The sequence below is a fragment of the Macaca nemestrina genome, chromosome 19 (assembly GCF_043159975.1).
Source record: "Macaca nemestrina isolate mMacNem1 chromosome 19, mMacNem.hap1, whole genome shotgun sequence".
Lineage (NCBI taxonomy): Eukaryota > Metazoa > Chordata > Mammalia > Primates > Cercopithecidae > Macaca > Macaca nemestrina.
The window spans coordinates 81,360,231-81,377,689 of NC_092143.1; the positions used below are offsets into that span (position 1 = coordinate 81,360,231).

The window sequence follows — 17,459 nt, forward strand, 5'->3', positions numbered from 1 at the left end:
TATGACACCAATAGCACAGATAACAAAGACAAAATTGGCAAGTGAGATGACATCAAACTGAGGGGCTTCTGCACAGCAAAGAAAACAATCAACAGAATGAAGAGGAAACCTACTGAATGGGAGAAAATATGTGTAAACCACATAAAGGTGTAGCTTGTTTTATTGTGTTTCACTTTACTGTGTTTTGCAGATATTTCATTTATACAAATTTACAAATTTTTAATAAATTTCAGGTCCGTGGTACCCTTGTGTGTTGAGCAAGTCTATTGGCACCATTTTTCCAACAGCATGTGCTCACTTTGTGTCTCTGCATTACGTTTTGGCAATCTCTGCAGTATTTCAAATACTTGTATTGTTATTGTATCTGGTAAAATGATCTGTGATAAGGGATCTTGGATGTTACTGTCGTAGGTGTTTTGAGGTGTCACGTATAGCACCCATATAGGATGGAAAACTCGGTCGACAAATGGTGTGTGTGTTCTGACTGCTGTACTGACCAGCCATTCCCCCACCTCTCTCCCTCTCCTGGGCCCTCCCTATTCCCTGAGACACAACAGTGCGGAAATTAGGCCATTTAATAATCCCACAATGGCCTCTAAGTGTTCAAGTGAAAGGAAGAGTCCCTCCCTTTACATCTAAAGCTAGAAATGATTACGCTCACTGAGGAAGGCATGTCGAAAGCCAAGAGAGGCCAAAAGTTGGGTCTCTTGTGCCAAACAGCCAAGTTGTGAATGCCAAGAGAAAGTTCTTGAAGGAAATTAAAAGTGCTATTCCAGTGAACACACGAATAAGAAAGGGAAACTGCCACATGGCTGAAATGAAGAAAGTGTGAGTGGTCTGGATAGAAGATCAAACCAGCCACAGCACTCCCCTAAGCCAAAGCCTAAGTCGGAGCAAGGCCCCAACTCTTTTCAATTCTAGGAAGTTTGAGAGAGGTGAGGAAGCTGCAGAAGAAAAGCTGGAAGCTAGCAGAGGTTGATTCCTGAGGTTTAAGGAAAAAAGCTGTCTCTATAACATACAAGTACAAGGTAAGGCAGCAAATGCTAAATAGAAGCGGCAGCAAGTTATCCAAAAGATCTAGCGAAGATCACTGATGAAGGTGGCTACACAAAACAACAGCTTTCAATGCAGGTGGAACAGGCTTCTGTGAGAAGAAAATGCCACTAAGGACTTTCCTAAGTAAAGAGGAAAAGTCAATCCCTGGCTCCACAGCTTCCAAGGACAGGCTGACTTCTTGTTAGGTGCTAATGCAGCTGATGACTTTAAGTTGAAATCAATGCTCATTTACCATTCTGAAAATCCTAGGGCCCCCAAGAATTAGGCTAAATTAAATTTGCTTGTGCTCTATCAATGGAAAAACAGAGCCTGGAATGACAGCACATCTGTTTACATCATGGTTTACTGAATATTTTAAGCCAACTGTTGGGACCTATTGCTCAGAAAAAAAGAGATTACTTTCAAACTACTACTGCTCATTTACTATGCACCCGGTCACCCAAGAGCTCTGATGGAGATGTACAAGGAGATTAATGTTGTTTTCATGCCTGCTAACACAACATCCATTCTTCAGCCCATGGATCAAGCAGTAATTTTTACTTTGCAGTCTTATTGTTTCAGAAATATGTTTCATAGCGCTATAGGTGCCATAGACAGCGATTGCTCTAATGGACCCGAGCAAAGTAAATTGAAAGCCTTCTGGACTAGCCAAGCATGGTGGCACATGCCTGTAGTCTCAGTTGCTTGGGAGGCTGAGGCAGGAGAATCACTTGAGCCTGGGAGGTTGAGGCTGCAGTGAGTCATGATCATGCCACCACACTCCAGCCTGGATGACAGCGTGAGACCCTGTCTCAAAACAACAATGACAACAACAAACCTGGCAATGATTCACAATTCTAGATGCCATTATGAGCACCCATGATTCATGGGAGGAGGTCAAAATAGCAACATAAACAGGAATTTGGAAGAAGTTGATTGCAACCCTCATGGATTGCTTTGAGGGATTCAAGACTTTAGTAAAGGAAGTAACTGGAGATGTGGTAGAAATAGCAAGAGAACTAGAATTAAAAGTGGAGCCCGAAGATGTGACTAAAGTGCTGCAATCTCATGACACAATGTTAATGGGTGAGGGTTTGCTTCTTACGGATGAGCAAAGAAAGAGGTTTCTTGAGATGCAATCTTCTCCTGGTGAAGATGCTGTGAACATTGTTGAAACTGTTACAAAGGACTTAGAATACTCCATAAACTTAGCTGATAAAGCAGCATGTTTGAGAGGATTGACCACAATTTTGAAAGTTCTAGGATGAGTAGAATGCTATCAAAAGCATCACATGCTGCAGATAAATCTTTCATGAAAGGAAGAGTTAACTGAGTGATCAACTTCATTGTTGTCTCAGTCTAAGAAACTGCCTTCAGCAACCACCACCCTGATCAGTCAGCAGCCACCATCGAGGCAAGACCTTCCACCAGCAAAGAGATCCGGACTCACTGAAGGCTCAGATGATCATTAGCATTTTTTATCAATGGTTTTAAATTAAGGTGTGCTTTTTTTTAAAGACATGATGCAACTGCACACTAAATAGATATAGTATAAACACAACTTTTATACGCACTGAGAAACAAAAAAATTCATGTGACTCACTTTCTTTCTATACTAACTTTATTGTGGTGGTTTGGAACTGAACCTGCAATATATCTGACATATGCTTATATCTGATAAGAGGATAATCACTGAAATATATAAAGAGCTCCTACAACTCAATAGCAAAAAAACAAAACAAAACAAAAAAACAACAAATATCCGGATTAAAAAATGGGCTAATGACATGAATAGACCTTTCTTAAAGAAGACATAGACTGTAATCCCAGCACTTTGAAAGGCCGAGGTGGGCAGATCACTTGAAGTCAGGAGTTCGAGATCAGCCTGGACAACATGGTGAAACTCTGTTTCTACTAAAAATACAAAATTTTGCCAGGCATGCTGGCAGGCGCCTGTAATCCCAGCCACTCAGGAGGCTGACAGGAGAATCGCCTGAACCTGGGAGGCGAAGGCTGCAGTGAGCCGAGATCACACCACTGCAATCCAGCCTGGGTGACAGAGTGAGGCTCTGTCTCAGAAAAAAAAAAAAAAAAGGACATATAAATGTCCAACTGGTATATGAAAAGCTCAATGTTATTAATCATGAGGAAAATGGCAAATCAAAACCATAATGAGATATCACCTCACACCTGTTAGGATGGCCATTATCAAAAAGACAAAAGTTAGCAAGTGTTGGCAAAGATGCAGAGAAACTGAAACCCGTGTACACTGCTGGTGGGAATTAAAATGGTACAGCTGCTATGGAAAACAATATGAACATTCCTTAAAAAAATAAAAAATTAGAATTACCATAAAATTCAGAGATAGCTGCACTCCTATGTTTGCCGCAGCATTTTTTTGCAATAGCCGAGATACTGAAACAAACTACATGTCCACTGGAAGATGAATGAATAAAGAAAATGAACATACATACAATGGAATATTATTCAACCTCAAAAAAGAAGGGAATGCTGCCAGACGCAACAACATGGATGAACCTGGAGGACAGCATGCTAAGTTAAACAAGCCAGTCACAGAAGGAGAAATACTGCATAATTTCATTTATATGAGGACCTATAATAGTCAAACTCATAGAAGCAGAGAGTAGTACGGTCGTTTCTAGGGTTTGGGGGAGAGGGAAGTGGAGAGTTACTATTCAAGGGGTAAAACATTTCAGACATGCAAGATGATGAAGCTGTAGAGTGCTGCTGTACAACATTGTCCCCATATAGAACAGTACAGTATTGCACACTTAAAAACTTTTTAAGAGGGTAGATCTCATGTTAAGTGTTCTTACCATGATAAAATAAGGAAATCAACTCAAAGATGCAGGAGGAAACTTTCGGAGGTGATAGATATGCTCACAGGTGTATACACATGTCAAAACTGACCAAACTGTACACTATAAATATGTGCTGTTTTCTGTATGCATTTCAACTATATCTCAAAAAAGCTGTTAAATTAAAAAAAAAAAAATTGGTAACGGACTTAACCTTCACCTCCATTTGTAATTTCACAGGAACGAGTAAAATGTTCTGGGTACGAGCAAGCTTTGATAAGGAGAAACTAAAAGAAAACGCTGATATTAAAGAAGAAAGGAGACAAAAACGCAAGAGATGGAGTCCAAAGACCCCAGAGCAGGCTGTGTGGCTGGGTCTGGAACCTGGGGAGGGAGCCCGGAAGCGGGCCAGACAGCTCTCCCTCTGCGTGTGGGTTAGCAGGAGTTGGGGCACATATTACAGACAGGGGTGCATATCATTACTGCTCACTGATCACCCTAGGCCCATTCCTCACTATTCCCACTTTCGGCCGGAAGACCCTGGGCCGTAAGTTGTGCCTCGGACTGCTCAGGGCACAGTGAGGGCACAGTGAAGCCACAGCAAAGGGTTCAACGGAAGGCCTGCTCTGGAGGCCGGGGTGACTGTGTTGCTGTTCCTGGCATTCCAAGTTCTAATTCCAAATACTGTGTGACCCAGGCTGTGTCCTAGGGTATCATCCATCTGTGGGATCCCCGATGTGTTCCGTGGTATGACGCATGGGTCTAGGGTGTGGCCCACTGTGTGATCAGGGAGTGCAGAAGGCTGTGATTCCCTGTAGGGCCCGCAGAGTGCAGGCTCCACAGAAGAACGCCGACGCTGCCTCCTTTGTATTGTGGGTTGAATAACAGGATTTTGTGATTACTCTAGAAACCCATCCTCTATTTTCCTAAATGAACATTCTGTATAAATAATTAAAATTAATTTATCCTATTTGTAGTTAGGATAACATGTAGGAATTTAGGTGAAGGGAAAGGGTGAGGCTGAACACCACCAGTGGAACTAAGATGCTTTTCTTCTGAGGCCACAGACTAGGGTGCAGCCTGCCTCCGTCTGTCCCCGGGCAGTGAGGGTTAACATGGCCACAGAGCTTCCTGCACTTCACCGCGCGCGTGTGTGTGTGCGCCCATCGGCACTGGGCCTCACGTACCCTGTTCCAAGCCAATTATTGTACCCAAGCCCAAGTGTGGAGAGCATTACTTCAGAGAAAATGTCATTAGAGCCAAAAAGGGAAATGGATCTGAAAGTTAAATACCGTCCTCCATTAGGCAAGGCGAAGTCTATTGGATCAACCACAGCTCAGCATGCTTTTTAGTTCCATGCAGCGCTTATCAAATAGCTGATGTTCAGGAGGCTGTTACATTAAAAAGGAATTCTAAAACAAAGTACCAGTTAAAATAATTTCAGAGATAAAGAGTCACATAACTGTTTCTTAATTGGCACTACTTTATTCATATTTTATTGGTTCTTTTCAGCACATTGAATTTCTTTGTACAATGAAAACCTTTAACAAATAGCATGCTTCTATAGTTTCTTGAAAAAGACGGAGACTTCCTTATAGGTCACATATATCAATTAGAGCATATTCTAAATGAATTTTCAGCTCAACAGACTCAAAGCAGATGCAGGAGTTTCGATAAAACTATGCACAATGTGCGGAGCGTTTTGTTTTTCATTTGCTCTGTGTGGCACCTGCTGCTTTCCAATGAGCCTCTCAAAACGAGGGGGTTTCACAAACTTGTTGATTTCAAGAACAGAAATATACTCTACAAATACTATTTTTTTTTTTTTGAGATGGAGTCTTGCTCTGTCGCCCAGGAGTGCAGTGGCACAATCTCAGCTCACTGCAACCTCTGGCTCCTGGGTTCAAGTCATTCTCCTGCCTCAGCCTCCCGAGTAGCTGGGATTATAGGCTCGTGCCACCACAGCCAGCTAATTTTTGTAATTTTAGTAGAGATGGGATTTCGCCATGCTGGCCAGGCTGGTCTCGATCTCCTGACCTCATGTGATCTACCCGCCTTGGCCTCCCCAAGTGTTGGGATTGCAGGAGTGAGCCACCGCACCGGGCTGTTTTTTATTTATTTTATTTTATTATTTTTAAGTGGGAAGGTTCTTGGAAGCTGCTGCCCTCCTCCTCAGCCTGCCTCCCCTTCTCACTGGGGCAAGAGCTGCTCCCACCATTTTCTGTGTCTGCATGGATATATTTTATGCTGTGCTGCAATGGCTGGTTGATGCCTTTGTCTCCCACACAAGGTCATAAGCTCCTGAGAACACAGACCAGCTCCTGAGACAGCTCCAGTTTGTCGACTGAAGCCTGACAGAACCTGGGACGTGGCAGATGTGCTACTGAATGTCAGTAATTGCTACTGAATAAACAAATAGTAGCCCGTAACACGGCACTGACGTCCTTCTCAATAGACAAGTTGCTCTACAAATCAAACAGCTGATTGATCTGTGGCGTAGTCTAACTCTCTGGGGTATGCAGGCTTGGGCCTCGTTCTGGGCTTCCTCACCAGGACAGCCGTGGGTTTGTGGTTTGTCTACACCAGCGTCTGAGGGCGACTGGGAAGAAGGAGGCCGGCTCTGGGATCAGCACTCGCCTCTCGCTAGGTCCTGATTGCTCCCTGGGGCTACTCTTGCGTTCTGAATCTTGCTCTGCTGGCGAGCTTTGTGTCTACAGATTTCTGTGTCTGGCCTAATTCCAGTGGCTGATATTTTCCCAGAAAAGAAAATACAGCTGGGGTCGAGGCAAATGTGTGCTCCATGATTCTGGTGCTGACCTGTGTTTCTCTTGCGGCCTCCTGGCCGGCAGACTGCAAATCACGCTGTCTAGATGCTCCCGAATTGCCTGTGAAACACAAACTGCTTCTCTGCAGCCAAGTTAAAGTTTCCCTTTTGTGGCTTTTTATCCACCTTCCTTTCAGTGATTCTCTAATGAGTGGATTTCTTGGGGAAAAAAAAGGATAAACGTTTCATTTTTTTTTTTCTTCATGCCGATTTACAGACAATCTCCAGCCTCCCATGATCGTGCAATCTATAAAATGCAGCTTCTAATACTGACTTGTGGAGCACTTTGATGGCTGGAGATAAAAGGAGCAGTCTCCTTCCCGTTTGATAACACTGCACACTGTTGTTCAAACTTTCTTCATCTTCTTGAAGCATCAGTTCCATTAGGCAAACACTCCAGGTTGCTGCTACATGCTGGGAGCTGTGAGTGCCTCTAGGTTCTCTCAGCAGCTCCTTGATGAACAGGAAACCAGCTGCCAGGTGCAAACTTGGAGCAGATTTCACAGCTGCTTCTGCTCATAGTTTGCACCTAGGATCAATAACAGCATTAGTTTTTTTGTTTGTTTGTTTTCTTGAGGTTCTTGCTCTGTTCCCCAGGCTGGAGTGCAATGGAGCACTCTGGCTCATTGCAACCTCCTGTCTCAGCCTCCCAAGTAGCTGGGATTACAGGTACCCGCCACCATGTCTGGCTAATTTTTGTATTTTTAGTAGAGACGAGGTTTCACCATGTTGTCCAGGCTAGTCTTGAACTCCTGACCTCAAGCAATCTGCCTGCCTTGGCCTCTCAAAGTGTTAGGATTACAGGCATGAGCCATGGCGCCTGGCCAGCATTATGCATTTTTTGTGTGTGAACACCAACATTAAACAATCAAGTTCCTACCTCTCCTGCACCTCCCCACTCATAACATATCCTAAGGAAGGGGGATGCCCATCATGTTACTGAGAGGTTCCACGTGCATCCCTGGAATCATGTTCTTGACCCACACTGCTGCCATTTATCTCTGAGCACGTGCAGGCTCTGACTGGTATTTTTCTCTTAGGTTCTTGTCCTTTCTCTTCAACAACACAGTGAACTTTTCCAGGGCTGAGGCTGTGTTCTCTGCCTTGTGGAATCTCCACGTCACCCAGAGTAGCACCCGGCACACAGCAGGTTCTTGAGAGATGCAAATGTTTGCAGTTGGTGAGTAATATAAAGGATTCAATGAATAAAATGACTTTTCCCTTGTGACTCAAAGTATGGGTGTCACTGCACCTTATTTTTCTGTTTATGTCAAAATACTCTCTTCTCCTGCTTTTCCTGGGAGGAGTTCATGTCCTCAGAAGGAAAATTCACTTTCAACTGCAGAAGAACACACCAAGTGAGCATTAATCCAAAGCACAGTGACGCAACCTACACCTTCTCCAAGGCTCTTCTGCTAGGATTAGATAAAGCAGATGCCACAGTGTGCTTACTGTCTTCCTCGATCCTCCGTCACTCGGCAGGTTGACCTGCCTCTCATTAAAGAACATTTTCCCAGACCGGCAGAGGAAATAACATCGGGAAGGGTTGAAAAGAGCTGTCTAACCCTTGAACATTTCGATGGTGGCTTCCCTAACTCGCGCCTTCAGTGGCATCTGGTGTAACACCTGATAACAGCTGGGCAACAGTCCTCCGAGTCCTCCTGATGAGGCAGAGCTAGGGCAGCCTTACAGGATGGGACACAGGGCCAAGCCAAGCGGCCCGCAGGGGCTGTGTGTGTGTGCCCCTCCCGTCAGGTGCTGACACTTCAGTGCTTGTCTACAGGACTTTATTTGCTGAGAATAATTTAACCCCAGAGCTGCAGTTGGAAAAGGCTTTAAATGATGCTTTTTTAAACATAAACCACAGCTTTCAATAATGGGCTGCTATCGTTCCTGCTGCGGTTAACTGGCCTGGGCTTTTTAAGAGTAGGGCCGTCAGCTTATGGCCCCTAAATGGGCTCATTAGAAGAACCCTAGACCCTTCTGCTATAGCCACTGTGGCGTCCTCTTCTCCACCAGCTCCTCCTCTTGGGATCCTAATTCAAGGACAAAATCCTTCACTGACTTCTTTTCTTAGTAAGTGACTAAAACAAAAAGCCTATTATTTAGAGCAGTTTTAGGCTCACAGCAAAACTGAGAGGATGGTACAGAGTACAGCTGCCATGTACTCCCTGCCCCCACAGGCACCGCCTCCCCACCAGCAACATCCCTCACAGAGGCCTGCAACCTGTGAAGCTACCTGGACACGTCGCTGTCACCCAGAGCCCACAGGGCTGGAAGGGGTGCACTAGGGTTCTGTCTTGGCATTGTACATGCTGTGGGTTGGACAAGTGTGTGGTGACCCTGTCCACTCTTATGGTATCATACAGAGGAGTTTCCTTGCCCTAAAAGTCCTCTGTGTGCTGTCTGTCCATCCCTAGCAAGGGAATTCTCAAACAACAGGGAACAGTTTTCACTTGGCCCTAAACACACTTAGAGTCACTGCTTTAGCTGATAGAAGGTAATTTTCTGTTTTTCAGTAAGAGTTGGTTTCAGCTTAAAGCCAACAAAAAAAAAAAAAAACAAAACCCAACAACTAAGTATTAATAAATTTAGACCCAGCTGGGCACGGTAGCTCATGCCTGTAATCCCAGCACTTTGGGAGGCTGAGAGAGGCAGATCACCAGAGGTCAGGAGTTTGAGACCAACCTGTCCAACATGGTAAAACCCTGTCTCTACTAAAAATTAAAAAAAAAAAAAAATTAACCGGGTGTAGTGGTGGGCGCCTGTGGTCCCAGCTACTTAGGAGGCTGAGGCAAGAGAATCGCTTGAACCTAGGAGGCGGAGGTTGCCGTAAGCCAAGATGGCACCACTGCACTCCAGCCTGGGCAACAGAGAGAGACTCTGTCTCAAAATAAATAAATAAATAAAATTAAAAATAAATGAATAAATGTAGACTCAAAGTAAATTATCCTGGGTGCTGTGAGGTGAGAAATAATCATCTCGGGCTCCTTATTCAGATTTATGCAGTGGGGTTTTGGAGATCTTCTGATTATCACTTTCAATATCACGAGTTGATTTTAGGCCCTTCGAGTTAGGTCTTATCTTTGAAAATGCTAATCTTTGGAAACTTTTCATAGACTAATTAAATTAGCTAGATACCTGAATTAGCTAGGTCTCTTGGTCTCAACTCAACTGAAAAACCTGCTTGCCATTAAAGAATTTCCCTCTAAATGACACATGAGTCTGACACCGTCAACAGGGAAAGTCACTTGTGCTGGAGGAGCTGAGGTTGAGTCCAGGCACCTGAGTGTTTAGAAAGTGGATGCAAGCTGGCCAAACAAAGATGGACAGTTCATCTCCTGCCCTCTTCTCTTCATCCCCAGAGCACCCACCGTTCCAGTCTCATCTGTCATCTTCTCAGCAGTTTCCTGGATGGCACAGGGTGCAGCAGTGGGCACATCTGTCCTGTCCTCCAGCAGCAAAGTCCTCCCAAGAGAGCCACCACCACAGCTTCAGTGTCTTCCTGTCCCTTCCAGTCTGAAGCCTCCTGTACCCGCCAGGCCATGAACCTGCACACCCAGTGGGTTCCTTCTCAGCCCTCTTTTTTTTTTTTTTTTTTTTTTTTTTGAGACAGAGTCTCATTCTGTCGCCCAGGCTGGCGTGTAGTGGTGCGATCTTGGCTCACTGCAATCTCTGCCTCCCGGGTTCAAGCGATTCTCCTGCCTCAGCCTCCCAAGTAGCTGGGATCACAGGAATGCACCACCACACCCAGCTAATTTTTGCATTTTTAGTAGAGACGGGGTTTTACCACATTGGCCAGGATGGTCTTGACCTCTTGGCCTTGTAATCCACCCACCTTGGCCTCCCAAAGTGCTGGGATTACAGGCATGAGCCACTGTACCCGGCCTCAGCCCTCTTTATCCCTGAGCTCCCAACGGACACTGCTGGCCACTGCCTTCCTCCCGAAACCTCTTCCTTTCTTGGCTGCTCCCAGCCCTCTATCATTCTTCACACTCTTCTTCCTCCAGCCCTTTTTGAAAGGCTGGAGTCCCACGGCCTCCTATCCTGGGCCCTCCTCCTCCCTTCCCTTCTCACTCTGCACGTTCTCCCTGGGCGGCATGTCTTCTCCGGGTGGCATGTGGTCCCCAGGTGACAAGTCCAACCTGGCCAATGCACTAATGACTCTGGGCGACACATCCATCTCTGGCTCTGCAGCCTCTCTGAGACCCACGGCAAATGCCCAGCTGCTCTCCAGCCACTGCCCACTGGACACCCAAGGCCCTTCAGTCTCAACACATCTAGAGTGGAGCTCACTGTTCTCATCTCCCTCCAACTGACTCTTCCTCTTAAATTCCTTACTTGGAGAATGTCCTTGCCATTTCACTGAAGGGTTCAGTGACATTTCTTCACCCAGATGTTCTTCTTTCCCTCCATCTCATCAGTCACCAGGTTCCCGGGACTCCATTTTGCCCACACCCACAGACACGCCTGCCCCTTCCTGTCACCATCACTGCATCTGAATGAGGTCGCCTCCTCACATCTCTCTTTTTTTTTTTTTCCTGAGACTGAGTCTTGCTCTGTCCCCCAGGCTGGAGTGCAATGGCACGATCTCAACCCACTGCAACCTCCACCTCTCGGATTCAAGTGATACTCCCACCTTAGCCTCCTGAGAAGCTGGGATTACAGGCACCCACCACCAGCTAATTAAAAGTTAGCTGGTAACCAGCTAGTTTTTTTTTTGTTTTTGTTTTTGTTTTTTTTTTTTTTTTTGAGACTGAGTCTCCTTGTGTCGTCATCCAGGCTGGAGAGCAGTGGTGCGATCTCAGCTCACTGCAAGCTCCGCCTCCTGGGTTCACGCCATTCTCCTGCCTCAGCCTCCCAAGTAGCTGGGACTACAGGCGCCTGCCACCGTGTGTGGCTAAGTTTTCATATTTTCAGTAGAGACAGGGTTTCACCATGGTCGCGATCTCCTGACCTCGTGATCTGCCCGCCTCAGCCTCCCAAAGTGCTGGGATTACAGGCATGAGCCACCGCGCCCGGCCTTAATTTTTGTATTTTTAGTAGAGATGGGGTTTCACCATGTTGGCCGGGCTGGTCTCCAACTCCTGACCTCAGGTGACCCGCCCACCTCAGTCTCCCAAAGCGCTGGGATTATAGGCGTGTGACACCGCGCCTGGCCTCCTCACATCTCTTGACTGGACTGTTGCAGCTGCCTCCATCTGGCCTCACAGCCACTGGCTAATGTTGTTTGGCGAAGTCAGCCTGCCTGGGCTTGATCCTGGCTCGGTCACAGAGGGCTGTGTGCACCTGGGGCTGGATGCAATTTGCTAGGATGTGTGATCTCATTACGTGAATTTACATACATTAAATATTTTGATTCATACCAATTCACATCAAGTATGCTTTTCATTGGTGTAGACCCAGGGCCTCTGCCAATGGTCTCTCATGTGAGTGAGCCCCTAAAGCCTAGTGCACAGCCTGCCGAAAAGTCTGTGTGACCTAGGTCAGATCAGGGGTAAGAGCCAGCAGCCCGTGACTCTGTTAGCCATGTAGATTACATTTTATTAATTTGAGCAAATGCTTAAAAATAGGTAGGTTTCAGAAATTCTGAAAACCTGGCAACTTTGGGCCTGTGTTCTCACAAGGCAACAGTGGATGAAGCTAGGATGCAGCTGTCCCTTTTAGACAGGGCACGCACTCCCTGCCTTAGCCCTTGTTATGGATTGAATTATGCTTCCCATCCCCCTGAATTCATATGTTGAAGCCCTAACCCCCAATATGACTGTATTTGGACATAGGGCCTTTAAGTAGGTAATTAAGGTAAGATGAGGCCATAAAGGTGGGGCCCTAATCCCACAGTGTCCTCATAAGAACAGGAAGAGACAGTCGAGATCTCTCCCTCTTTTTGTGTGCATACAGAGGAAAGGCCATGTGAGGATACTGTGAGAAGGTGGCCGTTTGCAAGCCACAGCCCTCACCAGAAACCAACCCTGCTGGCACCTTGATCTTAGACTTCCAACCTCCAGAATTGTGAGAAAATGTCTGTTTTTGGTCATTCAGCCTGTTGTATTTTGGTAGGTGAGCAAGATGACTAACACATTCCTCATGCTCAAGACCATGAGAGTTATCTGAGAATTCTTCTCATTGCCTGCCTTCTACACCCAGTCATCTGACCTGCTCCCCAAGCCCATGAGCTCCCCACTCCTACTATACCACACTGCTCTAGTTTGGACCCCATGATTCCTTGTCTTGACCACTGCCTTCTAACTGGAAAGTTCCATCCTACCTCTGCACCTCTGCAACCAGCCATGGCATGCTTCAACCATGCTCCACCTAAAAATTAAAACGGGACCATATCTCCTCATAGTCACAGTGGCTCCCAGATTCTTGTGTTGTTGCCAGAGGATTGTGTGGGGTGCTACGTCCTGTGCAGGAAAGAAAGCTGAGTCATCAGGATCGACCCCACGAGGGAGACAGAGCACTAAGACACCCATGGAGAGATGTACCCAAGTGCTCCATGACAGGAGCACAAATAATTCACAGGACACCGGGAGTTAAACCTTTATTTCCCGTCGAGGACTCTGGGAAGGTGTCCTCGAGGACTCATCATGATGGGAGACGGGACTCACCTCAAACTAGCAGGCATGGAGTGACAAAGGGCACCTGACTGGACACAATGGCTCACACCTGTAATCCCAGCACTGTGGGCCAAGACGGGTGGATCACTGGACCTCAGGAGTCCAAGACCATCCTGGGTAACATGGTAAAACCCCATCTCTACATAAAATACAAAAGTTAGTCAGCCGTGGTAGCGTGTACCTGTAGTCCCAGCTGTTTGTGGGGCTGAGGCAGGAGGATTGCTTGAGCTGGGGCGGTCCAGGCTACAGTGAGCCATGGTCACACCACTGCACTGCTGAGTGGGTGACAAAGTGAGATCCTGTCTCAAAAAAAAAAAAAAAAAAAAAAATAGAGACATAGTCTCACTATGTCGCCCAGGCTGGTCTTGAACTCCTCGCCTCAAGTGATCTGCCCACCTCAGCATCCTAAAGTGCTGGGATTAAAAAAATATAAAAAATAAAAAAATAAAATAGGACACTGCTGGAGTGAGTGCACCTTCCCTGGGTCTGAGGTCTCTGAACCCAATGCCCAGCTTTCGGTGCACATTTCCAGAATAAACAAATGAATGCGGTCAGTGAGCAAGAATAAATGGCTGTTATACACAATGGCAGCAGAAGCAATTATCCGAGGATATTAATGGTCAATAAGTCATGTTTCTGACTCAAAATTTTCCAGCTAAATCCATTTTAAAGCCTAATAAAATCAAGAACCTTTGTGTGTTTAACTCAAATCTATATAAAATCGGATAAACAACGTCAACCCCATGTAACAGTATGTGTTTTAGTGTAGATATCATTGGTGGAGGATACAATACACTCTCCCTGAAAAGTGAGTCATTTGATTTTATGTCACTTTAGCTATGATGCTGATATATAAACTCTATGAGGCTATGAGATGATGTCTTCAAAGCGTACTTTCAAATGTGTTACAAGAAGCTGACTCTTTAGAGCTCACCGTTCTATTCTTCAGACCATATCTCATCCCATGTTTTTCACAGATTCATAGTCTAATAATTTTTATTATATAGAAAGCATTTTCTGCTTCCCATATCATTTTATTATTTTTAAACTATGTTCAACTGTATAATCACATCAAAACAACGTTGGGTTGTCACAACTCCTGATCCTATTTGTCTTCTTGTTTTTTGTTAGTTTCTTGAGATGATGATTCTCTCTCCCCTTTAAAAAAATTCTCCCCTTTTTGAATTATTTTAATTTAATGCATTTAAAAAATTTTGGCTGAAGTAATTTCCAATTAACGTCTTTCCAGGCCGAGCATGGTGGCTCATGCCTGTAATCTCAGCACTTTAGGATGCTGACGTGGGTGGATCACTTGAGACCAGGAGTTTGAGATCAGCCTGGCCAACATAGTGAGACTTGTCTCAATTTATTTATTTATTTTTATTCATTCATTTATTTATTTTGGAGACAGGGTCTCCAGCGCACCACCCAGCTAATTTTTGTATTTTTTGTAGAGACGGGGTTTTAGCATGTTACCCAGGCTGGTCTTCAACTCCCGAGATCAAGTGATCCGCCAGCCTCAGCCTCTTAAAGTGCTGGGATACAGGCATGAGCTGCCGCTGTCTCTATTTTTTTTTTAAGTTTCCTTCCAGAAATATATGTGGATGAGAGTATACTTTGAATACTTGCATATCCAAAGATTTATTTTACCCTCACACACCAACAACGGTTTAACAAGGTATGAAATTCTAAAGTTACACTTCTGTATCCTCAGACCTCTGGAAACGTGTGCTCTGCGATATTCTGCAGGTGAGCACTGGAGGGGGCAGCTCTGCTACTGCTCAGCCCACGTCGCTGTATGAGATAACCTGCGTATTTACTGGTTTTTGTTGTTTCTTCAAAAACATTTCCCTTTACTTTAAAAATTAGATATTTCATTCACCAGAATACAACAGCTAGGTTTATGTTGTTTTAAATTATTAATTCTTGCAGTGCAGTGGACAAGTCCTCTCAAACTCAGTATTTATTGTCTTCTAGATCTTAAATGAAAGTTGCATTCATTTATATGCAGGCATCTTGCTAAAATCATGGAATACCTTCTCTTCCATATATAGCAGAGACCATAGACCTGAACGACTGTTCTTCCTTACATCTCACAAAATTGCCATCAAAAGCCCAATTATTATTATTTCGTCTTAAAATTTAAAAGGCAACAAGTAGTATCAGGAAATCGTGATTTTTTTTTTTTCATTCTACGGTAGAGTGCATAGAACCATGTTTTCTGATTATTGTAGGAGCACACGTACTTGCTATAGGTAAGCTCTGAAAAATACTACTAGGAGAGCAAGCATCTGGTTCCTTGAAAACGCCGGGATTCGGCGCCCGCCCTCCTGCACGCGGTTACACAGAGAGCACGCCGGGGCCGCCACCCCCTCGTGCCGCTGGTTCTCCAGCGGAGCAAACTTCCCAGAGCCGGGGTTGATCTTCCTCCACAGTAAAACCCCAAGTGCAGCTCAAGTTCTTTCCTAAAAGGTAGCAGGCCACACCCACCCACAACACTGTGCTTGGAATAAAAGCTTTGCGGTCAAGCTAAAAGGCCTTATCCATCTCCTTTCATCTGTGTTCTGAAACCAGAGCGCCAGCCTCCGCGCGCAGCAGGAAGTGAGAGGCCGGGGTAGACATCCCCGGGGATCAGACCCTGCGGAAGGCGCTCAGTCGAGGGCGAGACTTCCCAGAGAGGCTCGTTAATGAGAGCGAGCGAGCGAGCGAGCGGCAGGAAAAGCTCAAGGCACTGGGAGCGGCAGAACCGGCCCGTAGCGTCCTCCCGGCCAGGTCAGGGGAGCCATTCCCCCCCCAGTTTAAACGCTCCGCAGCCGGTCCGCGCCCGCCGCCCGTCCGGGTCCAGTCCCGGGATTCAGGAGCCCCTCCCGCCGCCGCTCCCCGGCGCCCACCAACCCCGCGGGCCCGGCGCGCTGTCCCCGGGGCGTGAGCCGACCGCGCGACCGGGACCTACCGAGCAGCAGGAGCCGGTGCGTCTGCTGCAGGTCGCGCTTCTGCTCGCGCAGCATGCGGTCGATGCCCCGGCTCACTTTCCTCGCCTCCTTGGCCGCCTCGCGCTCCTCGGCGCTCAGCTGCTCGGTGCGCTGCCGCTTCTCCTTCGGCTTGTCTGCTTTGGGCCGAGCGCATGCCGGGCTCCCGCCGCCGCCCCGAGGGAGCGAGGTCCGAGCCGTGTCCCTTGCGGCCGCCCGGACTGGGGCCGGGGCCGGGGCGGGCTGCGTGTCCTGCACCGGGGGCTCCGAGGCCGCGCAGGGGTCGTCCCCTGGGCCCCCGAAAAGCAGCGGCCGCAGACTGTAGCACAGACCCATGTGGGCGCGGCACGGCGGGGGCGGCGCGCGGGACTAGGGCGGGCTGGGCGCCGAGGGCGGCCTGGTTCCCGCGCCCAGTTCAGGCCGGCGCCCCTGCGGAGGGGCGAGAGGGGGCTACACCCGGACCCTGTTCAGCGCTGCCGGCCGCCAGCTGCGGGAAGGGGGTGCGGCAGGCCCGGGCCGAGGGCCACGGCCCCTCACTGCCCCAGAGGGCCATTTTGCATTTTCCGCTGGGTGCAGGGGGTGGCGGCCGCCTTGGCTGGAGATCACTTGATAACGCCCAGAGCTGGCCAAGCCGACGGGCCTCAGCGAGCCCGGCCCCGTTACCGTAAATGCCGCCGCCGGTCCAGCCCTCGCTACCGTAAATACAGCTGGCTTTCGTTACCGTAAATACCGCCGCGCGGGCGAGTATTCTGTACCGTAAATAATGCCGACTGAGCCCGGCGCGCAGCTGCGGACAGTACCGCAGTGGCTGTGCAGTCAGCACCTGGAGCCGCAGTTGCGGCAATTAGAAAACCAGGGTGGCTTTGATCTTGGGTCATAGTAACTGAGGACGGAAAGCTGGGTGCAGGGATAGCGACCGTGGCTTTAAAGCCTTCAATTTCCCCAATCCATTGCTTGCAGAGATCTCTGCACCTTGCCACTCCCTTTTCTGCTCATTATCTTACACACATGCCCGCACACTCTTTATCCCTACTTTAATACTACTATACCTTTGACCTCTACAAAATCTCCAATTCTGGAGTCTGGTCCACGACACCATTTTCAACAATTTCCACCCTTAAAAATGAAAACCGAGCACATATAATTGCCATGTACTATTTATATTCGCTGAAATGAGAATATGAGATTGTAC

The 17,459-nt window shown here is 47.1% G+C and overlaps 1 protein-coding gene across 1 annotated transcript in view; it reads right to left on the reverse strand.

Moving 5' to 3' along the window:
- LOC105478963 (G protein subunit alpha L) overlaps positions 1-17,007 on the reverse strand; it is a 201,009-nt gene extending 184,002 nt beyond the window's left edge. Inside the window, exon 1 of the mRNA XM_024791969.2 lies at positions 16,252-17,007. Within this exon, the coding sequence (XP_024647737.2) occupies positions 16,252-16,603 (352 nt within the window). The 5' untranslated portion in view covers positions 16,604-17,007. The remainder of the gene's footprint in view (positions 1-16,251) is intronic.
- Between the last annotated feature and the right edge of the window lie 452 nt (positions 17,008-17,459).